Raw genomic sequence first — 22,616 nt, 5'->3', positions numbered from 1 at the left:
TCCTTCACAGACAGACCATTAAACCAACCGATAAGAGAGAACGTTAGAAGACTCTCAATAAAAGAATGATAAACAACAGTTGATGTATCTACTAACAGGTATTGTGTGTGTTCAAAGCCCGATAGATCTTCTTCCTTTGTGCCACAGAGCTCCACTGTTGTCCAAAAACTCTTAAAAACACGAGTCAGCTGAACTGTTGCCCGAGGTGATGTGCTCCTTCATCATTATGAACACACACACTGTAGTTCATTTTGACTCAAACCCACAAACACCATCCTGTTGAGCACAATGATCACCAAAGCACCAAATGTAGATAAGTGAAACTATTCTTGTGAGGTATTTTTTAAAGATTTTTGTCTTCAGTCGCAACTGACTGGAGTTGCCTGGGTCCAGACCACTGAATCTTCCCACTCAAACAGACAGACACAGAGCACATTATTAGTTTTGGTCTCTTTGTTACGAAATGAAAAACAAGTGGAAATTTTGACCCGATGAGGCAAAACATCAGAAGATCAACAAATGTATTACAATGAATCCAGAAGGAAACATTAATATCTGGGTAAAAATATGAGGATTGGGTTTGCTCAATTTAGTTTCTTTATAAATGCATTCTTTTCGGTTTTATGACTTTTGTTAAGTTGATAAATAATTGTTAATGAAATAGTCATAATTAGTTTAATTACTGTTAATAATTCACACCCTAACAATGCCCCAAACTTTAACTTAATCATGCGTCTGATTTTAAAAATACAAGTGCTAACTCTATAAACTGTTTGAGTGACACACACACACACACACACACACACACACACACACACACACACACCATCCAAAGCAGCAAAGGGAGGAAACATGGCAGGGTCCAAGGAAAACAGACTGCTGTTGTGATCGTGGGAGAAAAACTGCATGGTGATGTCTGGTGATTCTTTGGACTGGATTTTATTAATTCATTTCCTTTTTGGCAGCAAAACCTGTGACATGAACCCTCAGAAGCTCCTGCACGTTTAACTGGGCTAAGTAAGCACTTTTAGGCTTCACTTCATTTATTTATTTATTTAGAAATAAGGACAATGCATATTAATGAACAGATACATGAGTATATGTAAATACGCCAGATTGTAGCCCACGGCTAATTTCCATCTGTTATCCCTATAGGCAGGTTGATGTAAAAATGTAGTGAACGACAAAAGACAGAGTTAAAATTCATAGCAACCACATAGACACAATACAGAAAACACAAGAGGTGCGCAATATACATTTGAAAATACATCAAGTGTAGCCCATGACAGCACCAGAAGTGACCAGGGATATCATAATATTGCACATAAACCCTATCGCACATGACCCCATTGCACGTGATCCCAGGTTGATACATGACAACAATGTCAAAAGCATATACAGTACAAGACAAGACCAAAACATTCAGTGCAATAAAATACAGTACAAAAAGGAGTTTGAGTGGGGGACTGTAAGTAATGTGTAGATGGAAGATGAGACTGCAGCAATTTAAAAGATTTATTTTTAACTGACTTGAAGAAACTTGCTTGTGCAGCTACACTGAGGCTAAAAACAACCCAGAATAAAACTCTCTCTGTAGTAGCTGGTGTTAGCAGCAGTACTCTCTCCATTCAAAAGCAATATCTTACGCTGTGAACACTCAAGTCGTCAAACATAATACGACCCGTCTTTTCAAATGTAATTTTCAGAAAAACAATCATCTTAACTTCTTAAAGTTACACTCTACCTGTTTGTACGCTGGTTTGACTCCAGGCATGAGCACCCGGTAGCGGTCGACAAACTCCACAAAGGTGTAGCGGATAGGATATCCTGCACGACGGATACGAATGGTCTCCATCATGCCCGAGTACCTCAGCTGACGCACACACAGCTCCCTGTCAAACAACTACAGACAAAAAAACTGTGACAGGAAGGGTGAGTTTACTGACCTCCAAAATCAGGTGTTATCTCAAAACGAATGTTGGTCATGTGTTGAAACTGTTTTTAAAAACACAGATTTGCCTGATGAAGGTTAGAGGTCACCGTCTTAACGTAATTGACTTAATTATGAACCACTGGATGATACTTTTTATCATTTATTTTTTATTGTGTTTTATTTCTCTTGCATCTTGGTACAGATTGGCTTGAAACATATTCAAGTTATTCATCTGTATTATTAGTGATAAACATTGTTGACAGCAGTTAGTGCTGAGAAAACATTACTTGTGGCATATTAGTCTTCATTTATCTGAGTGACCAAAGAGAAAAGTCTGACAGGTTTACGCTTAAAAATTTACTGAAACCGGACAATATTTATGTCAGTGCTTTTATATTTTTCATGGACGAAGAGATTACTGTCAAAATAAAAAGTAAAAAAAAATAAATTAATAAATAATAATAAAAAAAAAAATATTGAACAGTTTTAATCTGCAACTTCATATTAGTAATATGACAAAACTATAATTACTGATAACCTAAATAAAAAAAAGTAATCACATTCATCCTGTGTTTGTAAATTAATGATAATTTCCTTTCACCTTATCCCATATTTCATGACACTGCAGCCTGAAGTCAAAAAAGACTAACCATCTATTCGCAGTGTTGTGCAGAATAACAGGAAGATGAACAACATGTGGAAGAATTAACATGAACACTTGTGAAAAAAGGCTTTAACACAAAAGTAGATCAGATTTAGTTTAACATTTTTAACATCTTTAAGCTTTAACTTATGACTGTGGCCCTGCACTGTAGTGGAGTGTACATAAAGTGACTTCAGGATTAGTCTTAATGTGTGTACATTGTTTTGTCTATCCCATATAATTCATTATTAATTTTTAACACATATATTAAGTAAACTTAAGAAATGTTTTGCTTGCCAGTGGCTACAGAGTCAGTTTACTAGTACTAGTAGTAGTTTTATCTTCTATTGCACCGACCGCTTGTCAACTAAAATCCCTACAAAGTAAACTTTGCAAAATATATCTATATATATTCTGTTTCAATACAGAGTGCAGACACTCACCATGGGTTTCTTGTATTCGTTGGGTTTAATGCAGCGAACAAAGAAAGGTTGACAGACGCTCAGAGTTCTCATCAGCAGCTCCAGAGATCTTTTAAACTGACTGCTCAGAGTGGGCGAACGCTTCCTGGTCTCTGCCCCCTAAAGAGAGAGAGAGAGAGAGACACACACACACACACACACACACACACACACACACACACACACAGGGAGACACCATAGAAAGTGTCAGGATCAGAAACAATGAGGACTCCTTTTCTCTTCCTGAGTTCTGACACCAACCTTTTTCCTCTTTCTCTGTCTCTATAAATATAAAAGTCTTCATCTGGCTGACGTTGTAGTTTCAGAGTTAAATGTCAATTAAAAATGAAGCCAGAGATAAAACTATGTCAAGAGGATGGAGCTTCAATTATTATTTAGTCAGTTGACAGAAAATTCATCAGCACTACATTTGAAGCAAAAAAGACAAACATTTACTGGTCCCAGCTTCTGAAATATGAGGATCTGATTCTTTTCTTAGGACATCTTTAAGAGAGTTTTCTAACATTTTGTAGACGGATCAATTCACTGATTAATCCAGAAAATAATGGGGAGATTATGAGGATAATGAAAATAACTGTTAGTTGTAATCAGAGGTGGAAAAAGTACTCAGGTCCTCTGCTAAGTAAAAGTACTGATACCACAAAGTCCTGCATTCATAACCTTCCTGAAGTAACTAAAAGTAATTAGGTGTTATCAGCAAAGTGTACTTTAAAGTACTTCAAGTAAAAGTACTCATTCGGGCGGTAAAATGTTCCCTGTGAGCGTTTTACTACTATATATGATGTCTTTGGATTAATGTCACTGCTGCATTAAAGAGGAAGTATACAGTGACATAAAATGGAAACACTCAAGTAAAGTAGAAGTACCTCAGATTTGTTAGATTCCACCACTGGCTGCAGCTGTGTCCTAGATACTGCTAAATTAACATTATTTACCTAATGAGCCATCTTTATCTAAAACACCTGTTTTGGTCTCATGGCAGAGCCAAGACGAGATTTTAGGATTTATATCAAATTATAAAGTTTTGTTTGTTTTTTTTTAACAAAGTTTCTTAAAAATACACTGACTTTTGCAAAATCTGCTGTTCTTACCAGGAGTTAGAGGAGAGGGTGGCACCTGGTTCAATAGCACAAGGGGCTAATGTTAGCTTCGCAACCAGTTCAGCTTAGCTTAGCAGGAACACAATAAACACGGGAAACAACCAGCCTAACTATTAACAGCTGCATTATACCATGTATGTGTGTATTTAACATGTCAGGACATAAAATATAAGACATTTGGTTTTAGGAGACGTTAATGTGCTAATGAACCCATTTATTTATCAACAACAGCTGCACTAGAAACCTGCCAGCTTTATCTCAATTATCCTCTCTTCCAAGTTCAAGGTGTTACACCGACTTCTGTTAAATGCAAATTCTGTGACAGTTAAGTGTTTCCCCTTACCTTACTTAGGACTTTTGCTTACTAGCCAGCTAACCAATATCTTTTTGAACAAACATCAACTAAAATGCGCGATAGGTCTATCTCCTAATAAAGTTAGCAAGAATACGTTATTTTATCAAGGCTTTGGAATAAACCGCAGCATTTCTTTACCTATGGTTTTATTTTGAAAGGTTTTGCCGGTAGTGGTTCTATGGTATTATGTCTGTCTTTACATTACTGGCATGTGTTTACTGCCCTCCAGTGGTCACACCCAGGAACTGCAATAAAATACGTAGTTTTATCAATAATCGTTATAAATATAAATGTGTACAAGTCACTGTATGTGTAATAATTACAAGTAGCATCAGTAACATTTAAATTAGTTAACGATTAGTTATTTTATCTATTTTATAAAAAATAGTGTTTTAATACAGTTTTGCGGTCTGTTAAGTTAAGCTTTGTGGCGTTGACTATAGAATCACGAGTACATATTGCCCTCTTGTGGCCACACAAAGGAACTGTAACACAATAAATTCGTGGTTTTATCCATAATCATTAATAATATAAACATGAGCTAGTCACTGTTAATTTAATTATTAAAAATAGTATCAGTATAATCTGTATTATTAAAGAATGTATTTTAAAAGATTGTGTTGTAACCATAATAATAATTTATTTCTGTGGTCTTAATACAGTTTACGATCTGGACATTATGTTTCATAGAGTTGACTGTAGAATCACGAGTACTTACTGCCCTCTTGTGGCCACAGTGAGGAAGTACATCAAGTTGGTACATCCATAAGACAAGACTTCCGGTCAACATTAAAAGCCTTCAAAATAAAAACAAACAGAATGCTCACGTAATATTTATTCTGGAGCGATCTATGATAGCGACAGATTAATCATTTTATTTCGTAAATTATTTCGTACTCGCAATTTAGACAGATTAGATTAAATACACGTCGATTAACACTGTCACACAGTCTTCTTTAAAAAAAATTTTTTTTATTAAAGATGTAAAATATAATAAACTCTTACAAACAACTTCGGAGCTGGTGTTTCCTGATAGCGAGTAACGTCCACCTTTGCTGTTTATTTATGTTAGTTAGATATGTGTAAAAAGTATTCCAAAGAAACACAGCAAGTTAAAAAAAAAAAACAACAACGCACGAAGCCATCTTTGACCACTGTAAAGGCCCCGCTGGTCGGTGTTGTGATAAAGTCTGCTTCTGCTGCCAATTGTTAATACTAAGTGTGACACACTCAGACCACATTAACCCGAATTATTATTTAATTGTTCGTGTGTTGTGGAGGCCAGCTAACAAAATTAACGTTAACACTGACACACAGTTGTCTCTGTAGCCTATGACATCAAAGGTCGCCTGCTAGCTTAACACTACAGTTTGATTCCGGTAATTATGTCAGTTAACGTTAACCTCGGCTCGTGCGGTATGATGTGTGCAGACTTCAACATGAAACGGTCGTAAATCCCCACGAGGAGGAGAACAATGAACACAGTCATTTCTGTTAATTCATTGCCGTTTCAGTGGAGTCATAGAGTTATTTTGAAAGCATTGACCGGAAGTCTTGTCATTGTTATTATGTCTACCTTGACGTATCACCATTATGTAGTTCTTCACTGTAAACACTAGAGGGCAGTAAAACACTCATGATTTCACATGTTAACAATCACCTCCATCAGCATAATAATAACAATCATAACTGTTTATGTTAATGTTATTATTATTATTATTATACTTTTGAGAAGTAATAATGTGTCATGTCAGTTAATGTTTCTGAATTAGTCATAAGCACTCTATTATTAAACAGTATGAACTATTCAAGTCCAATATTTTCCCTGCAGTTAATACTACCTTTGCCAATTTTTTTGCTTGTTATTAACATGCAGGGTGATCGACAGAATATTGGAAAAAAAATGGTACAGTGTCTGATTCTTACAATTGTCCGTGGTGTATTCAGAAACAGATATGTCAAAGTCGAAGCCACATATATGTTGCCAATGACATGTCTGCTTTGAATTGTCAATACAGTGTTGACATGTAACATCACTAGTTTTAGGAAATAAACTATTCCCGTGGATGTGATGTGTATGTAATCCATTGGTCCCAGACCAGTGCAGATTAAGGACAACATGGGCTTGTATTCAGTTTACACTAAATCTGATTTCAGTTTAACATGATCCTGATGTGATGGTTGATATGACAAAAATGAAGGAATAAAACATGAGACAAAAAGAAAATAAATACATAAATAAATTAAATTAAATTGATTACGACTACCTCTGAAGTCAGAGTTTACCTTGGGGAGGTCGGACACATGCAATGGTAACAAAAAAATCAGGATGAGAAAGATGAAGAGATGGAGCAGGCTTGGAAGGACTGGGACATATTTTTTTATTTTTTTTACCTTGGGAAGTGTTCTGGCATGAAGACCTACTGAACTACCAGGAGAGTAACCACACAGAAACTGGCAAGAAGCAGCACACAGACATTAAAGTACACACACACACACACAGAAGCAAGACAAAGAGGACGGTAATGTTAGCTTTGAGCTGGGCATTACTGAGAAACATGCAGAAGAAGAAAAGGTTGGGTGGGTGGAGTCTTTAAATTATGGCGCCATGTTGATCGACAAGTCTTTGTTCAATTTGTCTCTTTCTATTCTGTTTTTATTATGTTATCATTTTGTTTATTTTTTAACTAATCGATATAATAGAGATATTTACCTTAACTGCCTGTATACTGTAAATTTAGTTGTGTGTGTGTGTGTGTGTGTGTGTGTGTGTGTGTGTGTGTGTGTGTGTGTGTGTGTCTGTTACCATAGCAACATCAGCCTGGAAGATCTGTTTGATGAACTTGTTCTTGGACGAGTGAACCAGCTGGATGATGTCACCGTATAGAGTATCTCTGTTCTTCTCCAGGAAGCCTGCAGAACACACACACACACACACACACACACACACACACACACACACACACACACACACACACACACGAACACTGTGTTAGTGTCAGTGTAGCACATAATAAACAAAGGCAAAAGCATGCAGTCATTGATAAAAAAAATATGTCCTGAATCATCAACTATTTTAGCAAATATGAAACAATAACAGTAACATTCTTAATAGTAAATAATAATAATATAAATAAATAGTAATAACCAAAGGAAACACATCAAACTGGCTTTATGAAATATCGCATATCTTTAAACAGTAATGGAGGAACATTTGAATTATTGCTCTCTGGTGTATGTGAAGTGACTCTGACCTCGTGTTTCGTAGTAAACCACTCCAGCGAAGTGCTGGATGCCAAACTGAGTCTCGTGGTTGTTCTTTGGAGGAATGTAGTTTGTGTTGAGCTTGTGCTGAAAGTTCAGCTTGTTCAGCATCGTGGTGTCTGTGCCCTGCAGGACAAACACAAACAGAAATGAACAGTCAAATGCACTCGTCTGTTTATTTAAAGCTCCTGAAAACTTGGTTTCAAATCTTAAACCTGCTGTAACACTGTTCAAAGGAGCAGTGTGTAGGATTTAGTGGCATCTAACTGTGAGGACTGCAGATTGCATCCAGCTAAAACATCTCCCATGTGCCAAACATGAACTCCCGATTAGGATTCCTTCAGTTTTCATTGCTCAGGAGGTTTTTACCAAGAGCTGAATCATCCACAGAGGTCTCTTCCTCTCCAACACAAACGGACCAGGTGATTAAAACCAGACAAAACACTGAATAAAGCAGTTTCACAATAAAAACTAGTGTTTTCAACACTGCTCGGCTTGTGGCAGAGGGGCTGCTAACTACGGTGGCCGATGCAAAAACCTGAATGGCTGGATCTAGAGCCAGTGTCTGGTTTGTCCATTCTGGGCTACTGTAGAAACAGCAGTGCAACAGGGTTGGGAATTAGCCCCAACCATTAAATTTTTATAAATGACTGAAAACACAGTTAAGAATATTATGCACCATTTTTGCCAAAAGATGCCCATAAATCCTTCACACTGGACCTGTAGGCTTACTGATCTGAATACTTCGTCCACCACTGATGGTGGATGATCATGGTTGACCAGCTGTAAACAACAACATCTTGACAGCGTTGACCTTTGGGTGAATGTTGCCCAGAGAGGGGAGGTTATATCACTTACCTTGGGGAACTTGCTCTCCTCGTCAATAAGTGAGATGATGTTCATGGGTTTGATGGCGATCATGTCCAGAGCGTCCTGGTTGTCAGTGAACTCTATGTGCTGCCAGTTGATGTGCTCCAGGTTGTACTCCTCCTGCTCCAGCTTGAAGACGTGACGGACGAAGAACTGCTGCAGGTTCTCGTTGGCAAAGTTGATGCATAGCTGCTCAAAGCTGCAGGATGGAGAATGATAACAAGAAAAATGATGACAAAGAATTTAACTCTCAGTTGATGCTCTTCAAGTGAACAATATGTGATGAAGGAGTTGAGAGGAAGTTTAACATCACAGAGTAGACATTGTTGAATATTATTTGGCGCACGCCATTTTTGGCTTTTGTCCGTACATTTTTAGTATGGATCCTTCACACTGTGCGTGTCTGTGTGCGTGCGTGTGTGTGTGTTGTACCTGTTGACAGTGAAGTTCTCAAAGCCGAAGATGTCCAGCAGTCCGATGGAGCGTCTCAGCGCTTTGGTATTTGATGAGGACGTAGGCTTGTAAATGGCCGCATTGATCTTCTCCACAATCCACACAAACAAACGGCCGTAAATTCCCTGCACACATACACACACGCACACAGACATACACACACACAAGTCAATTCACCATACAACTCTTAAAAGGTCTCCTGTAAAGTTTTGCATGCACCATTTGCATCTCTGCCTATGTTTCACACTTTTCCACTATCTACAGGTGGCAATAATGTGATGAGAGACGCATCAATGCACCAGCATAGGCACGGTAGAAGAACACTGATAGCTAGTAAACATGGATGTAAACACAACAGGATCTAAAATACATAAAATATCAGCTTTCCAACTGTTTTATATGAAAGAAAATGCATTCAACACATTTGTTAGAACTTAAGGACACACATGTCAACACTGAATGTAAACACAACTTAAAATTGTTTACAAGAAAAATCTACAGCACAGCTTTAACCTCCAGTGATGGGTCTTAGTCTCTGACTATATTTAAGGCCAGACGGGTATGTTGAATAATAAAGATTAATATAAGACAGTTTTGATAATTAGATGTTGCACCTTAACGAAAGCGTCCCGCACATCCAGAGCTTGTTCCATACTGAGTGGGGTAGAGACGGTCTCTCCTCTGGTGATCAGAGTTCTGCTGGTCAGACAGTTCATCAGATCCTTACCATCTACCTGAACACACACACACACACACACACGTTATTATTGCAAAGGTACACAAAACTGCTGTTATCAAATGTTTTGATTTGCATTGTATTTCACAATGAATATAGCCATTGATGGATTACCAATGAACCTTAAAGGTACAGACTCCCCCTGAGTCAAAACCTGTTTGAAGAAACTGTTTCTTGTTGGAAAGTGAGCAACATAATGGAGCCCCTTAGGAGACGTTGGAGGAGACAAAAAAGATGGGTGAAAAAACAGATGAGTACTTTTGCATTTTTCCAAAGAGCCTCTGTGTCCTCTCTCAAAATGCTCTCCCTGGATATATTACTGCAGCAATGGCAAACCATTTTAACACTGAATCGCCACACTGGGTATGTATTGCAGATATCTGTAAGTCAGTTCTTTATACATAAAATGAACATTTCTGATATCCCCAATGACACTCTTCCTTCGACATATGCCATTACTTTTGCCATTCATGTGCATAAGGCTTTCAGTTTTAGATATCCACACACATACTCAGTGCTCAGTGCTCACCGCTCAGTAGACAGCGGTTGCCATCTAGGCTTGACCAGTTTATCGCTTGGCGACTCAAGTCTCCATAGCCTATTGCAGTATATATTTCTGGGGAGAGCGCAAAAATAGAAATTTTTTTTGGTCACCCATCAATTTTTTCTCTCCCCAAGTGCAAACCCAACTCCAAAAAAGCTGGAACGTTGTGTAAAATGTTAATAAAACCAGAATGCAATTTGACTAAGGTACAAAGGCAAGATATTTAATGGTCAAAAAGATTCAGACAATCCAGAGAAATCTCTGGGTATAAGCGACAGGCCTGAAAACCAACATTGCCTGTGACCTTTGACCCCTCAGACAACGCATTAAAAACTGACTTGACTGTATAGTCACGACACAGACTCAGGAACACTTTGGAAAACCATTGTCAGTAAACACAGTTCGTTGCTGCATCTACAAATGCAAGTTAAGACTTGACCATGCAAAGTGAGAGCTGTATATCAACAACGTCCAGAAACGCTCCCAACTTCTCTCGACCCAAGCTCATCTGAGATGGACAGACTCAGAATGGAAAAGTGTGCTGTGGCCTGACGAGTCCACATTTCAGATTGTTTTTGGAAATCATGGATGTCATGCCGTCCAGGCTAAAGAGGAAAGAGACCACCCAGATTATTACAGTTCAAAGCCAGCATCTGTGATGGTACGGAGGTGTGTTAATGCCCATGGCATCATGGGTAACTTGGACATCTGTGAAGGCTCCATGAATGCTGAAAGGTACACACAGGTTTTGGAGCAACATATGCTGCCATCCAAACGATGTCTTTTACAGGGACATCCCTGATTATTCCAGCAACACAATGAGACACATTCTGCACGTGTTTCAACAGTGTGGCTTCGTAGTAAAAGAGTTCAGGCACGAGACTGACCTGCCTGCAGTCCAGACCTGATTCCCACTGAAAATGTGTCGTACACTATGAAGCCCACAATACGACAGCAGAGGCCCCAGACTGTTGAGCAACTTAAGTCTTATATCAAGCAAGAATGGGAAACAATCAGACTTTCAAAACTTAAACAATTAGTGTCCACAGTTCTGAAACATTTACTGAGTGACATAGTGGTAAACATGCCACTGTCCCAACTTTTTTGGAAAGTGTTATAGGCTTCAAATTCAGAATGAGTGTATAAGTTTATCAGTTTGAACATTAAAATCTTGTCTTAGTACTGTATTAAATTGAATATAGGTCAGAGAGCATTTGCAAATCATTGGATTCTGTTTATATTTGTTTTACACAATATCACAATCTTTTTTTTGGGGGGGGTCTCCTGTAGAATACTTGTGAAGAGGAGCAGCTGTGTGGATTGGCTGTGGCAAGTTCAGATCAGTTGCAGTTTTAGAGTGACAGCAGAGTTACGGCTCACCTGCAATATGAAACTTAAAGAGAGGCAAAATATCAACAAGTCAACATCAACAGACTCTAGCTCATTTGGATGAACCCTCCAGTACTGAAACTGATTAACAGCTCTGTGTGTGTGTGTGTGTGTGTGTAACTGATTAACAGCTCTGTGTGTGTGTGTGTGTGTGTGTGTGTGTGTGTGTGTGTGTGTGTGTGTGAGTGAATGTGTCACCTCCAGTAGCGTAGCTGCAGTGGTGAGGTGAGGGCTACGGACAACTTCGCAGGCATCCAGGTTGTCGTAGGTACGAGCTGCAGGATCAAAGGTCAACAGAGTGTATATATAAAAATATATAATAATGCACACAATAATGCAAGATATTTTCTAATTTTCTTCTTTCTTCTAGGTAATTGTTGTAGTTGCATCTTTACTATTTTATTTCTGACTGATGTTCAGTTCTAGCATTTTTTAAAGACAATATTAACTGTAAATCAAATTATGCTATAGATTAAATCATTCGTTTAATCTTCACATTTTTTCAGCTCCGAACAGCATAGAGGTAAAAGACCTAGAAGCAAGCAAGGCTACAGGAAACTGAGCACAGAGGAGGACTGGGAAACACACCAGAGCAGTGACAAAGTAATGAACTGAATTCCTTCACCAAGAATTGTTTTTGACTTTACCTTCATATCGGAGGTTTCCCATGTGTAATATAGCAGCCAGCAGTTTAGAAATCTCCCAGTTTTCTTTGTCTGTGAACATTAGTACCTGCAGAACAGACCAAGGGAAACTGTAAATCCTGTAGAGTATAAAATGTGTCACCTTCTAGTTTCTTTAAAATACAAGAGGATCCATTTTTTTAATAATGAATCTGATTAAAACTTTAAGTAGCCACTAAGTGATGACCCTGGAGCTAATGTCTCTTTGATGTATTGTAATCAGTTTGTATTTTTAATCTGTACCTTCATTGCAGAGCGAATGTTGGAGTACTCTTTCATGTCGTCTCGGCCATCACATACCGTACATTTACCCTGCAGAGAAACAGAGAGATGGACTCAGTTTGTGGTAATCAAATATTAACTGTCACAAATTGGCAAGGTCAATACATTACATGACACTAGCAGGTGTTGTTTTACATCCCTGAAACACTGTGTTTAAAGGTGAAGTTTCCCTTTAAAGCCGAACTGTTTTTCCAACAAAATTAGCATGTGTGTGCAGCTTTTTCAAACGAAGGAATACCTGTTAAAACTATGTGATAAACTGCTTTCCCATTGCCAATAGACTAGTGTACATGGCTCTGCAGACAGTAGACATATATGTCTGTCTGTTTTTTGTTTTCTTTTTTTTTTCTATTCTGGTATATCATGTTTGACATGACGGTCGGGCCAGAAGACAGGTTAGTAAACAGTAAACTAATTTAGTCTCTCTTTCAAACCCAGTGCGAACTAATTTGGAACAATGATTGAGTGCTGCTTGTACAGAGACCATGGATGTATAACGAGAACCGGGTACAGCGTTGGATGCAGGGCCCCATTTATTGCTATGCGAGTTGCTCAGTGGCGCATGAAGCCAAAAAAGTTCAACTGCTGCATTGAATGGCGCTGCTTTCGCACTGTGTAGCCCACAGGGCAGGTGTACTCAAGACTTCTGCCAACCTGAATGAGAATAAAATGATTCAATTGTGCCGCTCATCTATACTTTCAAAAATGTTATTGGACTGGATCAATCAAATCCAGATAGTGAAACAAGTTACTTTGCCAGGGGTGTGATGCTCAAAAGAATGTATCCACTGATTAAGAGATGTTTCTTTCACATGTAAGTACATAGGAAAAAGTATTTCTGGGCCCAGTGGCAGGCATCACGTGATCATAATTCCACTTTTGGCCACCAGTAAAACTGGCTTCAAAGCACAGTGCGCTTCTTGGGGTCCTAATGGAGATGGACGGTATTTTGTGGCAGCTCATCACTGCATTGCACTGCCAGAAATTAGTGTGTCCAACCGGGTGTCATATTTCATTCACTGCCAATGCAAACTGATCGGAGCTGGAGCTGATAAATACCCATGACTACCACACAGTCAATTTTCCCAGGGGTGATTACCAGTTGTAATCTTTCCCATTAAATACAAAGCCAGATGTAAGCAGATGTTAGTGGGGTTTTTGTGCAGTGGGAAAAGGGTTTTCTTGTGCACTGACTGAGCAGCAGGATGTCCTAACAGATGTTCTAACCTAAGTGACTGTTCACTGACTGCAAAGTCTTAACTGCTGCATCAGCTAACATGTTGATAATGAAATTACTAACACAGCTCACATGAGGAAGACGGTGACACTTTACTCACTATGGTCAGGTAGGTGTAGTCAGTGGCCTTGCTCAGCCCGAGTTTCTTCTTCTCCTCTGCAGTCATGCCCTTTAGCATGCAATAGAAGATGTGATAGTTCCTCTCATCATGGGCCTGCAAAGAGAGGATAAAAAATATATGTACATACATATATACATATATACAACATACATACACAAGTATAAAGTGTTGTGTAAAAGTGCACTATACATCATATATACACACTATAATGTAAATATATAATGCTCTAAAATACATAAAATATACTAAGACAATGACATAAAAATACAACAATCACAATGTAGCAATGTAATACAGGGTAGAAGCTACAACTGCCTCCTTTATCACTTTAAACTCTGCAGAAAGATTATAGAAATCTACAGTGTTTCTTTCACATTGTCCAAAGGCATGTTATTTTTAGCATGTTAACTGTTAAAGGTGGATTGTTTTTTTGTTATTTCTTGGGTGGCCCTAGATGGACCAGATATCATCTCTACAGTAACTACTCCATAGCTTTTTTAATTAAACAGAAAAATGAGATGCAAAAAGTTGTTTATTTTGTTGTTTTGTCTGAATTGTTTGATCATTTAATTCTGAGGAATTCAAGGTTTGAGCAGGTGAATGGGTGTTTTCATTTTGTGCCCTACCTGTCGACAGACTCTGGATTTCTCCAGCAGGTATTGCTCTATCTTGGCTCCCTCTATGGCTCCTCTCTTGTTGAAATGGATGTCAATGTATTTCCCAAAACGAGATGAGTTGTCATTGCGGATTGTTTTAGCATTGCCAAAGGCTGGAAGAAAAGCAATTAAAACCAGTGATAATGATGTCATACAATCAATAGCCTGTATTCAAGAATATACTAAGTGTGTGTGTGTGTGTGTGTGTGTGTGTGTGTGTGTGTGTGTGTGTGTGTGTGTGTGTGTGTGTGTGTGTGTCCCTACCTTCTAGTATAGGGTTGGCCTCCAGGACCTGCTGTTCTATCCAGGAGTGTTGACCGCTTATTGCTGCCAGGAACTGAAGGATCAGTTTGGTGCTCTCTGTCTTCCCTGCTCCGGACTCACCACTATTAAGTCACTCACACACACACACACACACACACACACACACACACACACACACACACACAAAATTGTGTAAAAACACAATCAGGGTAGAGCAAAGATACCTGTACTGGTACCTGTACTTTTATCAGTACCTTACTTTGCAGTGCATACTATGCTGGACTTTCTTAAGCCCTTTGCTGCATGTCATCCTGCTTCTCTCTCTCCCACCTTTCCTGACTATCTACAGCTTTCCTTTCAATAAAAAGGCAAGAACATGCCAAAATAATAAGATAATTAAAGAAAAAAATTATATATATATATATATATATATATATATAAATATGTATGTCCCATGCCCCATGGACTACCCTTTCAGTACATAACTATTTTTGATATCTTGTACTTGAGAAAAATTTTGTTGGTACGTAAAGAAAAATTGATGCTCTAGGTTTGATTAAATCCTCTCTCCTTGCTGACCAGTGTGTAAATGTCTACACTAAACCACCAGTGTGTGTGATAATGTCAAATCGTGTACAATCAGTTTTATTTATATAGCCCAATATCAAAAATCCCAAATTTGCCTCATGGGTATTTACAATCTATTTAGCTTACAGCAACTTTGGTCCATAGCACCTTGATTTGAATAAGGAGATATTCCTCACAGAAAAACAGTGTTCAGTGATCACTGTTTAGTGTCTCTTTCAGTCGGGGTGGTCTTGTACCTTTGTGAGTGGGGTCCTTTTATGTGTCTGCGTCCATGGGCCCACTGTCTCATAATTAGGCTACTCCATGAGTTTTACAGGTACTTAATCATAAGCCAAAGCATTTTACAAATTGAAAGTTTGACCTGATGATGGTGCTTGATGAAAAGTTAAGGGATCACAAAGGCTCACAAAGGCCGCACATGTTGGCATTGAATTGCACAGTAAGCCATCCAACAGTGTCAAGATATTCCACTCCGTCCGTGGCAGCACCTGAGATCTTTGTCACATATTGGAGATTTGGATCTGAGCCACCTTTACTTGTAGTCTTTCCTACCTGATGATACAGCACTGGTCACGATTGTTTCTCTGCATGTTGAAGTAACAGTTGTCAGCAATAGCAAAGATGTGGGGTGGCATTTCACCAATCTTCTTGTTGGTGTAGAGGCGGATCTGGTCGGCCGTGTAGATGGGCAGCAGTTGGTAAGGGTTAACAGCCACAAGGATAGAGCCAGTGTATGTCTGCACACAGAGGAAAAGGAGGAACTGATTGAAGGCTTTTTAAGGTGGATGTGATGCTGATTATTTTGGACTCAAGCTGCTGTGAACCTAAAATATGGAACCATTTTATGCAAATGATGATAATATGATATGATGATAATACAAATAATGTTAATAACTGAGTCTTAAAAACATTTGTTTGCAGTGCAGTGTAATGTTTGATGAAACAACCTGATTTGCGTTGAAAACAGACTGAAATATTTCTGCTACGATAAAACTTATTTCCTAATAAGAGATTGTTTTCACTGAGTACTGTTTAACAAGATAATGTTATATTTCATGCTTCAACTCAGTATATGTAACACATGGTGCACTACTTGTCTCTCTAACAATTTTTATTTGTGTTGTCCCTGTGACTGAATAAACTAACAAATAAATAAATACAAATAATTTAGGAAATTCTAGATATAATGCTGATCAATCTCTTTTGAACTCTTTTGATTCCTGGACAGAGTGCAATCTGTCTGCCAAGTAGTAGTGTTTTGTTCAGTTTTGAAATTATTCTATTTTTTAAATGAAAATAATTTCGAATATAAAAACAAATGTGTGTTAAACACATCAGAGTCTTTCAGCAGCCAGAGAGGATAGAGATAGAGTCAGCTTGGGTTGATGGAGGGTAGACGAGGTGATGCAGATCTCGTAGCTCAGATGGTGAAGGGTGACAATGAGAACGTATCATTGTTCGCTACAAGAGAACAGACGGCCATGTTGGAAGCAAATCAACATGCATCCAGGCTGCAGAGGTGAGCTTGGTTACAGCTAAACCTGAGAGAAACAGTCCCATAAAGCATTTTGACTTGTCCTGCAGAAACATGACACCTCCAGAGCTTAAATGTTTACACTCAGTTCTAAGTAGCTCTTTTCCCTGCAAAGCCCATTTAGTTTTGGCTTGAAATCATGACATACTGTATTTTCTACAGGGCATGACTACGCTGTGACTACATGATACCCTACCAAAGGTAGGGTATCTTTCATGGCAAAATACACTGTAATAATCCGTAACATTTTGCAAGGAAACCAATGATTATTTTTTAATCTCAAGTCCATAAGATAGAACCCTGCTAACATGAAACATTAAATACGTGCAACATACATGCAGTTTACAGATACAGTTCCAGAGTAAATATACCGCATGCTGCTGTTTTTGAGGCCGTGCAGGTGTTGCATTAAATACATGTACATCTCTCCAGCTATGCTGTACGTGCAGGAGCTGACTTACCCTGCCACCACAATTTGTCTTCAGAGGAAACACGGAAAGAGAGGAAGTACAAGTGGCAAGAGGGGCAAGAGAAAGAATAAAGAAGCAAGCAATTCAGATAAGAGCAGAAAAGTAGTTAAAAGCAGATGTTGCAGTTCAGTAATGGTTGGTTGGTTGGTTGTGAAATAATACTGCGGGAGTGTTACTAAAGACCAGTCAAGCTGAGGCTGTAGTTGTACCGTTCAGCATACTGGCATCAGTGTGCAGCAGTACTTTAGTAACAATATTGCAGTAATACTCACATATATGAGTTTTTCTCTGTATCTGATGAGCAGGTTTCGTAGGATGCCAGCTTCGTTGAGGTCTCCCAGGCGGATCATGTCCTCCACTCCATGGATGGAGGTGGGATGCATTGGCTTGATGTTGGTGGAATTCTGGGGGGAGATCCAGTGTTCCTGGTAGAAGAATGTATGTATGTAAATTTCACACAGAATCCAGGCAATAAAAAAATAGATGGAGGTCAAACATAGCGCATATATACTGTAAGGGGGGATTTCAGACACATCCTAGCATGCTCTCTACGACATAAACAAACCTATTTTAATAACTGAATGTAACAAAAGAGTGTTTCACTCAGCACTTACATTTCCTTCATCATCCACCACCTGGATCTGTCCTGAGTCACAGAGTTTGACCACTGCGCCGATGGGCACCTCAAACTCCCGACCGCTCTTCAAGTCCAACCAGACATAGTCGCCCTGGAAATAAATAAATAATTTAGGCTAAATCCAGGACTAGGATTGGGATTATAATTTACAGTAATCAAATCATTGTCAGAAGAATCAATTTTCAAGTTCAGATTAACAGGAATGACGACGATCACATGAGAAATCAAAACCAGAAAGGGACCATCACTTTATTATAGCATCTCCATAAATGTGATTTGGGGTTTATATTTGTAAGATGATTAAACCCATAATTAGACTCCCCGTTTCTTTGTTTGAATAACTCAATCATAACCATTTTCACACTGCACCAAGACCTTGCTAAATACAGTCTGGAGACATGTGAACCTTTTCAAGTCAGACTGTGGGTTAAACAAGGCTTCATATCATCTTACTCTACAGCTATGGGCTGATCTCTACTCCCTTACGACATTTATTAAAGATATATTTGCTGATTTTCAACCAGCTTTGTATCATGACAATTTGGGTAGTATGTGTTATTGACCTAGTAAACCTTCCCCCAGTCTTTCCAGCACCCAGATCTTCCTGATGATTTGCAGGTGAGAATTTTCACTGGCTCTTGGAGCTGCTGCTTTAAAGCTAAAACTGCTTTACAGAAACATGTTTTGTGTATTATTTCTACTATTTAAATAAATGGTGCAGTCTGAGAAGGGTGAAATAAACTGTGGATGATCTCCTGATTCAGGCAGACAGTCCTATCTGGACTAGAAGGTTCTGGAAAGAAATAAACACAAAATGTGTACCAGGACTTTGTAGAGGTTGGCAGGGAGGACATCTAAACAGCAGACAGTTGTAATGTAGGAGAGGAAAGAAGGGTTAGTACAGAGGGGTGAATGAATGCCATGAGCAGATATTTACAAATTTAGAGGCAGTCAAATAGTTCCTGTCAGTCTTTTGAATATCAAACTTTCACACATAGGCTTGAAAGGTGTCTCTGAAAAGTTACTCCCTCCTGGATTGAAGGCCTTGTAGTTGGTTACAATGGATTCCAACAGCCACCACTAGCCCTAGTTTGAGCCTCTCATTCAAGTCACATATTGCTGATCTTTGGAAAAACCGATGTCTTTGCTTAATTTACACATTACTAGCCTATATGCTTCAACAGCATAACTGAATTCCTTAAATTCAGTTATGGCTTTTGGTTTTGGTGTGCCACCACAAGATTTTCAGTGACCCCATCTGGCCACACTCATTAAAAAAATTCTGGGGGCCCCACTGGTTCACAACCAATGCATCTAATGAAAATGGAAATACTCAAGTGAAGTACAATAAACGTGATCCAGGAAGTCCAGTTTTACCAACAGACCCATGAGTCTGAAGGCTTATCAGATGCCAAAACACTGCACAGATGTTTAAAACACGACACAGTTTACTACTCTTACTTTATCTTTCAGCACAACAATTGCAGGGTAAACAGCAGATAGCTATACACTTTTACTGGGTGACGTCACGCTGTGGTCTGGTAAAAGCTGAGCCACATTCAAATGAATGAAAGAGCTGCATATTTCACACAGAGCTAAAGTTGGTCTGAATACAGCCTTGGATGTGTTGGTAGGTGGATTTTGCTACCTTTGTACAGAGTCGGGCTAGCTGTTTCCCCCTGTTTCCAGTCTTTGTGCTAAGCTAAGTTAAATGACATCTGGCTATAGCCTTTTATTTAATGGACAAGGTCCTTAAAGATCAACAAATTCTATGATATCCAAAATTGAAGTTAAAGCACTCCCTTCGTTGCTCACAAACATTGCCACAAATTGTTGCCTTTGTGACACAGTTTTTAATAACACACACACACACACACACACACACACACACAGGTATCACGACAAGGCCACACAGAAATATAATTAATATTTGATGCATGAAACAAGGGAACACACGTATGTAACTTACGCAACACAAAACCCACAGAGGACAGACATACAATTATGAGATGTGAAACTTAAAACACACACACACACACACACACTTGCGTACCGGTAGAAGTGTGCTGTGTTTCATTACAGTGTTGACGTTCCGTAGCAGTGCCCATTTTGCCAGATCTTTCTCATAAAGTTCCACATATTCCCGACGCTTGTACATCTTCACATGCACAGTACAAACTCACACACTCTGACAATGATATCTGATGGAAGCAGTCTTCTAATTGCACAATATCCACAAATACAGGTGGCAAGGTGTGTAAATTGGTCTGATGCTTGTGTATTTCCTCCTACTGCACCCAGATGGACAATTTCCAAATATCCAAGTAAAATATCAAATAGGATAGATCCTCAGGATAACACATATAGATGTCACAAAAACTCAAAAATGTTCAAAATCTTAATGGTTTGACAGGTTCAGTTCATCGCAGATTCAAGCAGATTGTGGTCACACATGTCACCTCTTGTCCTCTTCCTTTGGTTCATCTAAAAAAAGAAAAAAGCTGAAATGCCCATTAAGTGATGCAAAAAATAATGGCAAGAAAAACAGGTCCAATATGAAACATCATATGGTCTAATAGGGTCAAACATCCTGGTTTGTGACCTTCAATCCTGTCTCTCTGTATCCTTCTTTTCCACTATCAGGAAATGGACTTAAAAAAATCCAGCCGTCTGCTTATTTTCAGGTCACTTTGAAGTTTGCACCGCAGCAACATTTTGAGACAATCCTCCTCCTGTCTCTCCTTCTCCCTCTATTACACTCACACTATGTTAACCCAGCCCCCCACAACCTCCCCTGTCACCCTGGCAACAAGATGTCACTTCCTCCTCAGGTGCAAGCAGGTGTGTCCTATAGTGTTGAATTTCTGTATATAGATACACTACTGGCTTGTACTGCAATGTAAGTTCGGCAGGTTATGCAGGATGAACTGTGTGTTTCCTGACTGAGAAACATTAAAGACAATATTATTATACTACTTATATTAAAAGTAATGGTGACACTTTACAATAAGTACGTAGTTCAGACTGGTCTAATGCACTGTTTGTGCATATGCCTACGAAAAGTAATACATCACCATTTGTATATAACCCATGAATCATGAACCAGTATTTTGTATAACCCATGTAATCCGTAAGGCTGCAATCATGTGACCAATGCACTGATGGGAGTAAAAAAAAAAAAAAAAAAAGGTATAAAGACTGAAAGTCTGCACAAGGAGCCAGCTGGGTCAGTGGATGGGTCAAACAACACAGGACTTTCCCACAGTAGACTGGTGTTCTGAACCATGTGAAACCAAGTGAACACTGAGTCATTTCAAGGTACCTTGTCATCATGTTTCTTGTCCTAAACCTTACCTACATAACTTTTCCTGCCTAAACCTAATCTATGAACATTTACATTAAGTAGGCAACTTAACGTTAAGTACATAATATCATTCATTGGGATCGAAGTTGTGAGATATGAACTGCTGTATGTGATTTTTCACAAGATATCATACGAACCATTGTATGAGAATAATTGAGTTACTGAGGGATGAATCAGAAATGACCTGATAATTAATGAATCATTAGTGAGTAATTCCTGAATTGAGGACTTAATTAATGAATCCTTGGAAATGATTAGTTCATAAATACCTATGAATTAGAATAACTGCCATTGGGGTGTCGGTAGCGTAGTGGATAGTGCCGGCGCCCCATATACAGAGGTGTTGCCTCGCTGCAGCGGTCGCAGGTTCGACTCTGGCTCGCGACCATTTGCTGCATGTCATCCCCCCACTCTCTCTCACTCCCCCATTTCACTCTCTCCTGTCAATTAAAGGCAAAAGCCCCCCCAAAAAAATATATATAAAAAAAAGAATAACTGACATTTACTTCATGAGTCGCTCTTGATTAACTTTAAACCAGTAGCAAAAACTAGTATCGACTCATTTGCCACTCATTTCTTAAAATCATTATCTGCCATTTTTGTGTACACTGAGTAGTTATTAAATAGTCCCTCATTACTTCATATGACCAATATTTACCCTGAGGAATAATTCAAAATAAAACAGTCTAATAAAATGAAATGTTTAGAATTGTGATTCCCTCAAAGTTAATTGTTGAAAATGAAAAGAGCTCATCCTCTTCGGGCCTTGCACATGTAACATATTGTTCTGTCATTGCCTTCCAAGATTTCTTGGTCGGACGACATTGTTGAGGTGCTTTTAGACACCAAGCGAATCATCAAGGTCAGTGACAGCAACAGGACGACATTGTTGAGGTGCTTTCAGACAGCAAGCAAAGTATCAAGGTCAGTGACAGCAACAATAAGAAAAGGGATGGATGCTGCTCTGGTAAACATGCACAGGAAGCAATACAGAAGCTGATTTTACTGCAT

General features: G+C 38.8%; 2 protein-coding genes across 3 annotated transcripts in view; one reads left to right on the top strand and one right to left on the bottom strand.

Annotated features, from left to right (window-relative positions):
• Positions 1-1,370, top strand: part of prx (periaxin) — a 45,640-nt gene extending 44,270 nt beyond the window's left edge. The window contains exon 12 of the mRNA XM_050061384.1: positions 1,366-1,370. Coding sequence (XP_049917341.1) covers positions 1,366-1,370 — 5 coding nt within the window. The remainder of the gene's footprint in view (positions 1-1,365) is intronic.
• Positions 1-22,616, bottom strand: part of myo7aa (myosin VIIAa) — a 204,974-nt gene that overhangs the window by 173,552 nt on the left and 8,806 nt on the right. The window contains exons 2-17 of one of the 2 annotated variants that reach the window (XM_050073350.1): positions 18,219-18,332; positions 17,877-18,029; positions 16,153-16,337; positions 15,013-15,134; positions 14,719-14,861; positions 14,072-14,185; positions 12,696-12,764; positions 12,417-12,501; positions 11,968-12,044; positions 9,715-9,834; positions 9,080-9,225; positions 8,636-8,846; positions 7,768-7,903; positions 7,320-7,426; positions 3,020-3,157; positions 1,745-1,903 (exon numbers count right to left, since the gene is read on the bottom strand). In XM_050073350.1, coding sequence (XP_049929307.1) covers positions 1,745-1,903; positions 3,020-3,157; positions 7,320-7,426; positions 7,768-7,903; positions 8,636-8,846; positions 9,080-9,225; positions 9,715-9,834; positions 11,968-12,044; positions 12,417-12,501; positions 12,696-12,764; positions 14,072-14,185; positions 14,719-14,861; positions 15,013-15,134; positions 16,153-16,337; positions 17,877-18,029; positions 18,219-18,332 — 2,079 coding nt within the window. Of the gene's footprint in view, positions 1-1,744; positions 1,904-3,019; positions 3,158-6,907; positions 6,963-7,319; positions 7,427-7,767; positions 7,904-8,635; positions 8,847-9,079; positions 9,226-9,714; positions 9,835-11,967; positions 12,045-12,416; positions 12,502-12,695; positions 12,765-14,071; positions 14,186-14,718; positions 14,862-15,012; positions 15,135-16,152; positions 16,338-17,876; positions 18,030-18,218; positions 18,333-22,616 lie in introns of those variants that run through there. The other variant, XM_050073358.1, reaches the window with a different exon arrangement.

The sequence above is a fragment of the Epinephelus moara genome, chromosome 2 (genome assembly GCF_006386435.1).
Source record: "Epinephelus moara isolate mb chromosome 2, YSFRI_EMoa_1.0, whole genome shotgun sequence".
Classification (NCBI taxonomy): Eukaryota; Metazoa; Chordata; class Actinopteri; order Perciformes; family Serranidae; genus Epinephelus; species Epinephelus moara.
Note: the sequence above shows the minus strand (reverse complement) of the source record. Positions and strands in the feature narration are given on the sequence as shown.